The following is a 13,368-nucleotide window of genomic DNA, read 5'->3' on the forward strand; positions in this document are numbered from 1 at the left end:
CTTAGGCATACAGGACAGGCCATGTTGGGTATGTCTACACAGGAATAAAAGATCAGTGGCACAGCTGCAGCTGGCCCAGGTCAGTTGACTTGGGCTTGCGGGACTCAAGCTGAGGGACTAAAAATTGCAGACTCCCTGAGCTCGGGCTCCAGCCCAAGCCCAGAACATCTACATAGCAATTTTTCAGTCCCAAAGCCGAGCCCTGTGTCAGCTGATCTGGGCCAACTGCGGGTTTTTGATCTCTATGTTGACGTACCCAATGTGGCCCTAAATACATTATTTACATACGCACATGATTCCATTCAAGAATTGTTGTGTGGAATATTATTTTAATATGTGCACCACATTTTGCTTACCTATTTGGAATAAACTACGTAGAGTTGCCAACTTTCTAACTGCAGAAAACTGAACACCCTTGCCCTGCCCCCTGCCCTGAACCCCGACCCCTTCTCCAAGGCCCCACCCCATTCACTCCATTCCCCTCCCCCCCGGGGTTGCTCGCTCTCCCCCACCCTCACTCACTTGCTCACTCATTTTCACTGAGCTGGGGCAAGGGTTTGGGGAGCAGGAGGAGGTGATGGGTCCAGCTGGGAGTGCTGGCTCTGGGGTGGGGCTGGGGATGAGGGGTTTTGGGTGGGGTGGGCTCCAGGCTAAGGTAAGGGGCTGGGCTGTGGGAGGGAGTACAGGCTGTGGACTGAGGGTGTGGGCTCCAGGGTGGAAGAAATGAGGGGTTCAGGGTGTGGGAGAAGGCTCGAGGCTGGAGCAGGGGGTTTGGGTGCGGGAGTGGGTGAGGGCTCTGCTGGGGATGTGGGCTTTGGGGTGGGGCTAGGGCCAAGGAATTCAGAATGCAGGAGGGGGCTCAGGGCTGGGGCAGGGGATTAGGGTGCAGGAGAGGCTTTAGGGTGCAAGCTCCGGGTGGTGCTTACCTCCGGTGGCTACCGGGAAGCGGCGACATGTCTCTCCGACTCTTAGGTGGAGGAGCGGCCAGGGGGCTCCGTGCTGCTCCCAACCTGCAGGAACAGCCCCCGCAACTCCCACTGGCCGGGAACCACAGCCAATGGAAGCTGTGGAGCCAGTGCTCAGGGTGGGGGCAGCATGCGGAACCCCTGTGGCCACTCTACCCCTAGGAGCTGGAGGGACATGCTGTGAGCCACCCAGAGCCGGGTAAGGAGCTTGCCAGCCCTGCACCAACTGGACTTTTAATGACCCAGTCAGCAGTGCTGACCACAGCTCCCAGGGTCCATTTTTGATCAGCTGTTCTGATCAAAAACTGGACACCTGGCAACCCTATATCTATAATGGTTTAATGATAAAAGGAAACAGGCCACCAAGACAAGTGATTTAATATGCTGTAGATTTCAAACAAATTATTATTTTTAAAATTACTTAATTAAAATGTTTAAAATTTTATCTTTTTTATATATTTGCCAAAAAAAAACTACCAACAAAATGCAATCCTTTAAAGTATTTTTTTTTAATCTATCATGTTAGAAATAAGATGGAAGCAGTGATGAATCTTCTAAACACTTACGTGTGCTAACTTAGTGGTTGATTTGGAAGTCCTCAGTGTTTTCTTGTTGTAAGCTTTACCATTCATTCTGATTTTAGAAAGAGCAGCTCCTCCACTTTTTGTTTTAGAATCGCGAGTGATTACTGTCAGTTCAGGAAAGTTTTCCAAAGCACTCTTAAACAGAGCATAAAAGCAAAAAGGATTTTGAATTATGCAAAAATTCCACCAAAAGAGAACTTCTCAATCAATCAGATTGCTGGAAAACTGACCATTATTTTCAAAGAAGTTAAAATATAGAAAGCAACCAATCATAAAATATTTTACATATAAATCTAAAAGCCTCACTCAGTCAATCAGCTATGAGACAGCAATATACGAACACACAGAAAAGTGACTTTTTTTGACTGGCTTTAAAAGTAACATCTCAAGGGACTCAGGCCTTTTCATATATCACAGCTGTCATCTTTGGTTCCTCCATTAAAAAAACAAACTAGTCAGGAATCCAGCAGGCAGTTTTGATTGTTTACAATTCTTTATTTTACTTTGCATTCTATTGCTCCTTCCATCCAAGAATCTGTAAGTGCTTTAAAAATATCAATAAATTAGGCCTCCATACACCTATGAAGTAGGGAAGCATTATCATCTTAATTTTACAGATGGGTCACAGAGAAGTTTTACAGAAACCCACCTCAGTCTATAAGAGCCAAGAATAAAACCCAGACTTCTGATGGTTAGTCCTGTACTTTAGCTATCAGACTACTGACTATTTTCTCTACACTGCTCAGAAAGGAAAACACACCCAATCTCATTAACAAATTTGTTATCCAACAATAGTCGGGAATATTTCAAAAATAAACTTTTCTGTTTTTATACCATTACAGGAGGATAAATTTGCATTGTAATTATAATTAGTGCATTATAATATAGGTACTTTGAATTAACAGAGTTAAATTCTCCATTTGCCCCCAAGATATGAGACAGTCTCACAGTTTGAATACTGCAAATGTTTTAAGATGTGGGAACCCTATTTATTTTAAATTGAAAACCTCAACAAAGACTGTCTTTGTTTAACTCCCCTCCACATCTGCATGCAAAAATTTGAACTTTGACATCAGTTCAAAAATTTAATACAATTTTGAGCACTTACAATTAAGAAAGTTTTAAATGAATACGTTGCTTAGTCAGAGGGTGCACATGAATGAAAAATAAGTCACAGAGGAAGACAAACACAAAGCACTGTCTGTTACTAGAAAATTGGAATGGGGATCGGGGGAGGTCAGTACAGAGCAAGCCCTTAAAAATTTTAAGATTAAAGAAGGAAATGATAGTACCTAGATAGCCAAAGGGGTCTAAGATATCCTCTAAAGTATCGAACCCCCCTCTAGCCCTTCTCATAGGTCTATTCCTTGACCTAAACTTCTTTAAATGAAAATAAAAAAGACCCTGAAAATCCTAATTAAGATTTAGAGGTGCCTTCTTCTTTCCCCTCCTTCCCAAAGGAGCATCTGAAGCAGCCCTAATTGCTGACACCCAACTAAATTCATATGTTCCCATATTTTCTTCAGACAGATTTTATTAATCATAAAATTTGATTTCCAGGTGAAGTAGTGAGCTACATCCACCATAAAAAAACCCTGAACTCTCTTCAAGGTATAGAAATAATGTATTGCTGTGGCATACTGTTTTGTTTTGATTTCTTTTTTTAAATGAGGATCTGTCCATTCCATTTTATACAGGGGCACCAAAAAGCTGTAGAACAGTAGTGACTTTTGGGCACTCTTAATCGGAGTTAGTTAAACTACTGACTCAGAGGTGAATGGCAATTATATGTAGCAGTTTTCTCATCGGCCTTTCAGTTCCCCTTTTTATAACATGCTTTAGAAGGTCTCTGTCATCCAATTCCCAGAACAAACAGAACAAAACTCCTACAATTAATTAATTCCCTTGATAGCGGAATGCAAAGGATTGTATGAATAGAGATACTCAACTGTCCTTTAAGTTCAGACAGTGGTAGCTCTAGAACAAAACCTCATAGTAACTCTCCTTAGCTGCATGTGTTCTCGTTAATTAAGAATGTTTTTGAAAGTATCCCTCAGGCCCCTGTTGTTGTAGTATTGCCAATACCACATGTTCAAAAACCATGAGTGAGGCCCAAAAAAATACATGCAATTGGCATAAAATTCCACACAATTTTTAAAAATAATATCTTTTTAATTTATTTTTAGTTGCCTTCTGATGTATTTTAGGATTCATGTTTTCAAACTTTTCTCTAGAAACACAAGGACTAGAAACGGTCTCATGCAATCACATGAATCCAGGAGCTGGAGTTTTATGAAAAGTATCAAATATTGCAAGACTTGCGATGAAATCATGACAGCTGGCAACACTGCAGCTGGCTCCAAAAAATGCAAGCTCCCTCCCTGAAATGTTGCTGCTGCTTCAGTGGGAGCATGTGACAGGAAGGAGTACAGCATGCTTTGGATTCCTGAAACATCTACCTTAACACGGAATCTTCATCTAGAAGTTGGAATCACTGCAGTGTTAAAATTAACATTTAAGCCTTATCTATACCAGAAAATTATACTGATTTTAATAGTAAACTGGCTTATAATTAAATTGGTGCAACCCCTAGTGCAAACACTCTTATTTTGGTTTAAGAGAGCCTTAAGGCCAATAAGGAGAGGGGATTAGAAAAACTAAGTTAAAAGAGGTTAAGTAACTTGACCAAGGACATGCAGTAAGTGAAGAGCCAGGATTAGAATTTAGAGATCCCGGCTCCCAGCCCAGTACTCGTTCCTCTAGATCACTTGCTGGTATAGCTATATGCTGGCAGACCCCCTTAGTGGGGACACAGCATAAACCAACAAAAGGAATTCAGCTGGCGTACAGCTACATTACCTCCCCGAATGACACTGCTATGCCAAAAGAAGCACTTTTCTGCTGGCACATCTACACCAGGAGTTTTGTCAGTATACCTTTGTCAGCAAGGGTATGTGATTTTTTCACACCCTTAGCTGACATAGCTATGCTGGCAAAGCTTTGTAGAGTAGGCTGAGCCTTAGTTAATTTCATGGGGAAAAAATACCTACAGTTCATCTTCAGAGAAGTGTTTGGATGTATAGAATTTCACATGAAAGATGTGATGTCAATATATTTGCAACAAATGGCACTGGATGTCATCATTCTGCTACAGATACAGCTATAGATCTCCAGCAAAGCATGAGATCTTATCTGAGACACACACTAACTAAATGGTGGTGTATTTTATTTTTATTTAACTTCAGTTTTGCATTATGTGTTAAATGAATAACACCTTGTTGCAAAAATGTAGAATTATTTTAACAAATCATTTTTAAAAGTTCCATTGTATTATGTAATATCTTACTGTCATCCAGAGAGAATATATTCTTTTAATTGATTATATTTCTTTACTGGCATAAATTACTACATTGTTCAGGGAAATGTGACTATAACAAATTACAGGGAAGAATTCAGCATACCGTTGGACTTACTGCTGCAAGAAATTAAGGGGTTAAAATGTTCAAATTAAAACTAATGGTGCCTTATATAGTCTACAGATGATAAGATGAACTATTTAATAAACAGTTACAGAATTTAAGGACTCTCCTATCCAGACTCCTACAGTTTCCAGGCACCTGGTTCTGTATCCCTGAAAACAAAATGTGCTTAATTAGTGTTTTACACAGATCAGTTACTTTTCCCTTAGTAACAATCTCAGGAGGAAACTAAAAATCCATGTGCAAAAGAGACAGTTGCATTTTGGTACTAGTCAGCTCAAGGGAACAAAATGTAGACTAGTCATAGCAGCAGCCTTCAAGTTAAGAAAAATGACCCCAGCTGATTGTTTTTTCCTCCGTGAGTTTAATTTTCTACCTGTTATAGAATTCTCTGTAGAGTTTCAGTGCATTCTGAGAATTTCTGTCTTATGCCAGGAAGTCCTGCCTCATCCGTTACTGGCTCAATGTTATTGTCTATTCCTATGGAGTAGAACAGACTTCAAACAGGAACACTGACCCAAAACAGGACTAGTTTTGAATTGGAAGGAGGAGGAGGAAAATACTAGTCATTTCCATGTTCTGATGTGTCAAGGGGACAAGCTATAAATCAGACTTGCTCAGTGGAGAGAGCCAGACGACTCTGAATAGTGAGTACTTTACAGAAAATGAAACTTCCAAGAAATGAAGCACAACTGATGTTAACTAACAATGCTATTCTGAACAACATTTGTAATAAGTCTAATCTATTTCCAAATATGTACACTAGTGAGTTGCATCTAAAAGATTGAGAGTTAATTTACAGATATGAAACTAACATAAAAACAATAGTTTAATTTTGTTTACAGAAATAAGATTATAACCAGATAGTGTGGGATTTTATAGCTGTTAGAACTGTGCAGAAAAGTGTATAGACAAAGCTGCTGATTTGACCATTGATTGGTGATTTTACTGGATGATTTGTTTGCAATTCTACACTGAAATATCCCATACTATCCCTTTCAGTTTTAATTAATAGAATATATAATTACTATACACAGTTACCAGTACAGAGTATTAAAAAGTATGCAGAAATGAATGGTGCTCATGAGTAACCAACTTTACCATCTTTTTCTTGTTGGTTGCCTAGTCTGAATCTCTTACATCTGAACTCCTTATTTTTATCAACATTATTATAGAAACAGGCTTTCTTGTTCTAAATAATGGATTAAACTGGATTTTAAAAGTATGTAACCTATTTGGTATCAAACCAGTAGAGATGTTCATGGTAGGAAATTAGCCTGTCATTACTACAAAATTGCTAACACAAACATGATATGGGTTTGTGCTTCTGCACTAGAAATATAGACATACTAACATAACCAGCCATTTTACAAACATATGCCCTGATCCTGCAATCAGATCCACGTGGGCAGATCCCTGGGCTTGCCTGGAGCTCCATTTACTTCCATACAGATCAGACTGTAGGATTAGGCCTACGTTATCTGATTTAAGAGACATAATTTATTTTCTTTTATTGTGTGAGAAGCAAGCAAACGCTTCTTTATACAGTTGGAATTTGTAACATGGTATAGTGAGTAAGTGGATATAATTATATATAACTGTGACAATCTTCTGTATGCTAAAGATGCTTTTCTTCTAATTGGGTGTAATTATCAGCTACAGAAGTATGAGCACAGTGGGAATCAAATTGTCATTATGTCCCTAACTCTGACTGTAAAAACAACAACAATAAAAATGGTGGCTCAGGGTCAGTTAAACAGACCGTTTGTATCTATTATGAAAAGTATCAGAGAGATTTAGACACCCTCCAGGAGCTTTGCTGTTGCTATAAGGGAGCCACAAAGGGATACTGGGAAGATAGGAGCAGGTACTACCACTTCTACAGGGAACAGCTTTTCAGCAGTGATGAGACAGGGGGAGTAATTAACTCTCCTGCCCCAAAGTCCTAGATTAAAGAGAGGAAAACAGGACTGGTACCTACAACAAGGCGGATAAAAATCAATTAAAAATATCTGTTTTTAAAAAAAATGTAAATTAAATACATTTCTCTTTTTAAATATAAACCTATTTAAATTAAATCTGAAATTATGATAGCGCATATTAAGGTTTAAACTTAGTAGACTCTATTAAAATAATTTAAATTAAACTAAAAACTGTATTAAGCAGCATATGTTTGATGCGAAAGTTTTAAAGAAAGTCAAACCACTGAACAGGTGCAAGTCACCGCAAAAGTACCTGGAACCAGAGTTTGATGAAGTGATAAATCGACGTTTGTCAGCAATAGCCTCTTCTGCACATGCAGAGTGTATATTTACTTATTTTCAGTTTATTTAACTAGTTCAGTTCAGTGATTGTTATTTCAAGGTTAAGAAACAGATTGGGAGATGAAAAGGTTGAAAAGCTTGTTTTCCTCTTCCAATTGATGAATAAGACTGGGTACGGGAGAATGAGATATCTTAGTTCTAAAGTCTTGACGGACATGGTGACCAGAAACAATTAGTTCAATTCACTAATTACAGATTAGTATTTTATTTTTGATAAATCCATTTTAATTTTCTAATTGTTGTAGGGATAGTTTGACAAAACCATTTTTCCTTATGCAGCCAGCACTTTTATGTTAAAGTATTTTATTTAACTAATAAAAAACAAATTTTAAATGTTGTTTGTGCATTTGTAAAAATTCCAATTTCTCCAAATAAACCTTGACAAAATCAAGAGTAAAAAAAAAACAAAAAACCCCCAAAACCCCATCATCTAGTAAATAAGACATGCACCATTCTAACATAATAAAAAAGTGAAAACTAAAACTATCTATATAACAGCTTAAATAAAGATGTATAGATATAGCGGATCCTCTTGGTTAGCAAAAAAGAATTATCAAAAGATATCAACATATTTTAATGGTTTCCTACCAATGCAAATCAACCTTTCTTTAGGAAATGGACTGATTCAAAACAAGATTAAAAGTGATTATTTAAATCAATCCACCCTCGTCAATAATGCCTTCATCCCTAGAACAGAAAGCCATGATGACACCCACAAAATCAGTTAGGAAATAAACATCCCTTATTATGGCTATCAAGCGAATAAAAAATTAATCTCAATCATGCTGTTAAACAATAATAGAATACTATTTTTATAAATATTTTTGGATGTTTTCCACATTTTCAAATATATTGATTTCAATTACAACACAGAATACAAAGTGTACAGTGATCACTTTATATTTATTTTTATTAGAAATATTTGCACTGTAAAAATAAAATAAATAATATTTTTCAATTTACTTAATACAAGTACTGTAGTGCAATCTCTTTATCATGAAAGTTGATCTTACAAATGTAGAATTATGTACAAAAAATAACTGCTTTCAAAAATAAAACAATGTAAAAGTTTAGAGTCTACAAGTCCGCTCAGTCCTACTTCTTGTACAATCGCTCAGACAAACAAGTTTGTTTACATTTGCAGGAGATAATGCTGCCTGCTTCTTGTTTACGTCACCTGAAAATGAGAACAGGCATTCGCATGGCACTCTTGTAGCTGGCATTGCAAGATATTTACATGCCAGATGTGCTAAAGATTCATATGTCCCTTCATGCTTCAACCACCATTCCAGAGGACATGCATCCATGCTGGTGTGGGTTCTGCTCGATAACGATCCAAAGCAGTACAGACCAACACATGTTCATTTTCATCATCTGAGTCAGATGCCACCAGCAGAATGCTGATTTTCTTTTTTGGTGGTTCAGGTTCTGTAGTTTCCGCATGGGACTGTTGCTCTTTTAACACTTCTGAAAGTAAGCTCCACACCGTCCCGATCAGATTTTGGAAGGCACTTCAGATATTTAAAATCTTGGGTCTAGAGCTATAGCTATCTTTAGAAATCTCACACTGGTACCTTCTTTGTGTTTTGTCAAATCTGCTGTGAAAGTGTTCTTAAAACTAACATGTGCTGGGTCATCATCCGAGACTGCTATAACATGAAATATATGGCAGAATGCAGATAAAACAGAGAGCAGGAGACATACTGAACTCCTTGAGGGAGAACTGTAACAAGTTTAATTAACGCATTATTTTTTTTAATGAGCGTCATCAGCATGGAAGCATGTCCTCTGGAATGGTGGCCAAAGCATGGAGGGACATACAAATGTTTATCATATCTGGCACGTAAATACCTTGCAATGCAGGCTACAAAAGTGCCATGTGAATATCTGTTCTCACTTTCTGGTGACATTGTAAATAAAAAGCGGGCAGCATTATCTCTTGTAAATGTAAATGTATTTGTTTGTCTTAGTAACTGGCTGAACAAGAATTAGTACTGAGTGGACTTACAGGCTCTGAAGTTTTACATTGTTTTATTTTTGAGTGCAGTTATGTAACAACAACAAACATTTACATTTGTAAGTTGCGCTTTCAGGATAAAGAGATTGCATTATGGTACTTGTATGAGGTGAATTGAAAAATACTATTTCTTTTGTTTATCATTATTACAGTGGAAATATTTGTAATAAAAATAATATACAGTGAACACTGTACACTTTGTAGTCTGTGTTGTAACTGAAATCAATATATTTGAAAATGTAGAAAAACATCCAAAAATATTTCGTAAATTTCAATTGGTATTCTACTGTTTAACAGTGTGATTAAAACTGAGATTAATCAAAAGCTCTACCCCTTATTAGCATAAGGGGACAGACATGACACTCATGTTTACCCTTGCTCTCTTCAGACAGACATGTATGCACTCATCCCCAAAGACAGGCAGGTTGTAGGGATGGAATAAATAATCTCGAAAAAAGTGCTCCAGTCCTGTGGGCAGGAGCAGATTCAAGAAGGTACGGCAGGACAGCCACTGTTTCACTGATGCTGGAAACTGTCTGCTCAGGATTTTATCTCCTTGACTTTCTCTGCTGTCTACTGAGAGGGCTGCTACAGTGCTTCTTTCTTCATAGATTTTGAGGCCAAAAATATGCTTCATCTAGTCTTAGCCCATCCATAACGCAGGTCACTGGATTTCATCTGTTCTGCTGAAGCACCAAGTGTAAGACAGGAAGTGGGACTCTGTCTTACCAGTTCCATCTTAAACACCTGTTGTGATTGGGTTGGGAAGGGAGAGAGACAGGGGAAGAGACAAACCTACTTCCTATGCTTTACCCACAGTGTTTCAAGGAGCTCTTTTAGCAGAAAAGAGAAGCAGCATTGGGACAGTCCTGCTTATAAATAGCAAAGAGGTCAGATCCTGGGTAGCCCGTTTCCAGCAGCAGTAAAATTAGCCTCTTTTCTCTTCGCCACTCCTTTAACACTTACCCCATCCCTCCTGCCTATTTTGGATGGGTTATGCCTAGCTGTTTGGGGCAGGGAGAAGAGTAGGTGGCACTATAGCCTGTCTTGCCCATTGAGACAGAAGTTGTGGGGTGGTACTACTGGTGTTTCTTGTCCCTGACCAGCCCACAACAATTTACTGTCCACAGTTTCAAAGGGTGAGACACACTGCGATTGTCTGACCCATGCTTAACTTGGGACTGTGGGTAAGAAAGGATGCTTGTCTGTTTCATCTTCCCTGATCCCTCACCTTTGGCTCTAGGGAGCCCTGGCGCTGCTCTCTGCACCTCACCACAGCTGAAGAGCTGGAATGCACCATGGGACAGCATCATGGGGCAGAAATACAGGTATCCTTAAAAAAAAAAAATGCTCCACAGGGACAGTAGTTTGATTTTCTGATGAGGAACTTGAGAAGCTTAGAAGAGAAAATGCTTTAAAATGAATATTAAAGCTTGGGAAGTAAAACTGAACTTTTAAGATCTACAGTAGAAACATCTCTACCACAAAATGTTTGCTAAGTGGAATATATTAACACTTAATTCAAAGTATCTCTCAAACCTCATATTCCATTCCCGGTGCAAATTTTGCCATCTCACTGTACACTTGTATGTAATTAGTGACTTGCTTAGGACTTTGTTTTAAATAATCTGAAATTTTAAAAGGAAATACCTTGAACGTATGCTCCAAATGTAATTTGGAAAGCAGTCTTTTTCTGTTGTCATTCAGCATGCCATCAATTTTTCTCATATGAGGCAAAAGTAGCTCATCTGAAAGACATGAAAAAATACATAATAGTTAAGTACAGATGTAAGACAATTATTTACATAAAACCTTTATGCCAGATGGGCCACTTTACCCTATTTATTAGCATAAAACAATCAAAGTCCAAAATAATACATTTTGCTCATATACCCTAGCTTTAAATAGGAAAGGAAAATTACTTATTAAGATCTACATGCTAAGATACAGAACTCAATACTTGACTCTAAAACTTGACAAATATGCAAAGGCCACATACATTATAATATCCAGGCCAACAGCTAAATGTAAATCTAACTGTTATTCTGTTCTTTCATTTGTGATTGAAAGTTCAGAAAGGAGACAGACCGGGCAGTGCAGAGAATGAACCTTACAGACAACTTTAAATTGTTCTCTAAATCTCTCCCTGTCATGCAATACAATTTTCAGTTCAGAGACAGGTTCTTCTCAGCTGAAGAGAGTGTGCGTGTTTCAAACTGGCTGTCATACATTATATATACATATATATATATATACACACACAGCTTAGCTTGGATTTATTTTAGGTAGGGGTAGTTGCACTGCCTACTAGTAAGATTTCCTGACACTAACCATTATATATAGTTATAAAATTGCACAAGAGATGTTAGAACCTAGGTAGCAAGATAGGTGGTCACTGGTGCTTGAGAAGATTGTTTATTAGCTATGAATTTGTGGCTCAATCCTGCAGTTTTTACTGCATCAGCAGTCCTATTGCCTTCATTGGGACTACTGACAGAATAGCTGCAGGACTGCGCCCTTGGCGTACAGAGAGAGGGTAGAGTCTCAAACAGGAAATAGCTTTTGAAACATGGATAAACTGAAATTAGCAGCACAGAGCCCCATGTCGCAGCAGCTGTATACTATGTGAAACCCATGCTTTATATCAGTGTCTCAAGTCGAATGCTTTCTGTGTTAAATTTCCAAGAGACAGAACTGACCTGACGTTTGTATGCTACAGTCCACTATAGTGCATAGTTCTAACATGTTGAAATTCAAATGACATGCCCATCAAACAGCAGTTCTCTTGAAGACAACCTGGACATATGTGTGTTCAAACACTAATCTTAAACCCAAATTCCAATTACTGCACAGCTCAGAAATCAGAACTTCATAAAGTAATGAGTATGTCTCTGCATGAAAAACTAGGCACACATTTGAAATGGTTTTTAAATAAAATTAGCATTTGTAAGTCTATTATTGGTGATGGTGATCTTAATTAAAAAAAAAGTTAGGTTCATTAGTGATGCTAACAGGAGAGGGGCCCAATATAACCAGATGACAAGTCCCTCTGGAGTAGTTTAAAGCAATTCGAGTAATACAGTAATATTTTAAACAAAATGTAAAGTTAAAAAATGTCTCCATTAGATTTTAACAACACAGCCATATTAGGGCAGTATGGTAAACTCATTCAGATACATTAGTATTTCACTCAGTCATTTATATTGGTGTTCACTTCTCATGAAAGTCATGATGTGATGAAACTGGAATTTGGAGCAAAGTGGTCAAAGACACTATCGCAGCAAAACTACTACTCTGGCCACTCTACTGTGGAAAAAATACTATTTGCTCTGAACATCTTCCTGTTTAGAACTTTTAGATACAGAGCAAGTACAAACTCAAAACGCTGCCTGATGTGGTACCAAAGTATGCTGAATCTCGGAAAACAGGAATTTGGGGCAACCCGAAACCAATACAAATTACACATACTACATTACTTTCATCAAAAAGTGTAGGTTGAAGTACTGCTGTGAAACAAGAAGATTTTTCACATTTGCTTGATTAATTAAAAAAATGTACGTAGTACACCTTAAAATAAAAAAAACATGGGACAAAACAAAGCCAAGCACAAACAAATTCATGTAAAACACACTGTACCATTGCTCTTCTCCAAAGCTTGCATTGTATCTGGATCTAAGGCAATGCTAACAAGCAGCTCCATATAACTCTTAAAGGTCTCCTTCATAGCTCTTGTGTTCAAAAAGCGGGTGAAAAAGGGAGATGGAGGTACAAGTTCTGAAAAGTAATTGGAATACAATTAATGTTTTCTTCCTCTGATATTCTGAAAATATTTGTATATTAGCATACGTTCCTATTTTGAAATGAAAGGCTTTCATTGTTAAACACAAGCAACCTCTAGTGGTATCCCAAGAGACTACAACACATGTTATTTCTCAACAGAAATAATGTCAACTTTGCATTTATTAAAACAAGGGAGGTTTATAGTGTATCAGAGAAGCA

At 37.9% G+C, this 13,368-nt stretch overlaps 1 protein-coding gene across 3 annotated transcripts in view; it reads right to left on the reverse strand.

The window, feature by feature from the left end:
• The window catches only part of QSER1 (glutamine and serine rich 1), an 85,333-nt gene that overhangs the window by 7,049 nt on the left and 64,916 nt on the right, over positions 1-13,368 (reverse strand). For all 3 annotated transcript variants that reach the window (XM_084631096.1, XM_084631097.1, XM_084631098.1), the window contains 3 exons: positions 13,006-13,143; positions 11,020-11,117; positions 1,532-1,684 (listed from right to left, as the gene is read on the reverse strand). In XM_084631096.1, coding sequence (XP_084487222.1) covers positions 1,532-1,684; positions 11,020-11,117; positions 13,006-13,143 — 389 coding nt within the window. The remainder of the gene's footprint in view (positions 1-1,531; positions 1,685-11,019; positions 11,118-13,005; positions 13,144-13,368) is intronic.

This window comes from Lepidochelys olivacea (genome assembly GCF_965140295.1).
Source record: "Lepidochelys olivacea isolate rLepOli2 genome assembly, chromosome: 6".
Taxonomy (NCBI): Eukaryota; Metazoa; Chordata; order Testudines; family Cheloniidae; genus Lepidochelys; species Lepidochelys olivacea.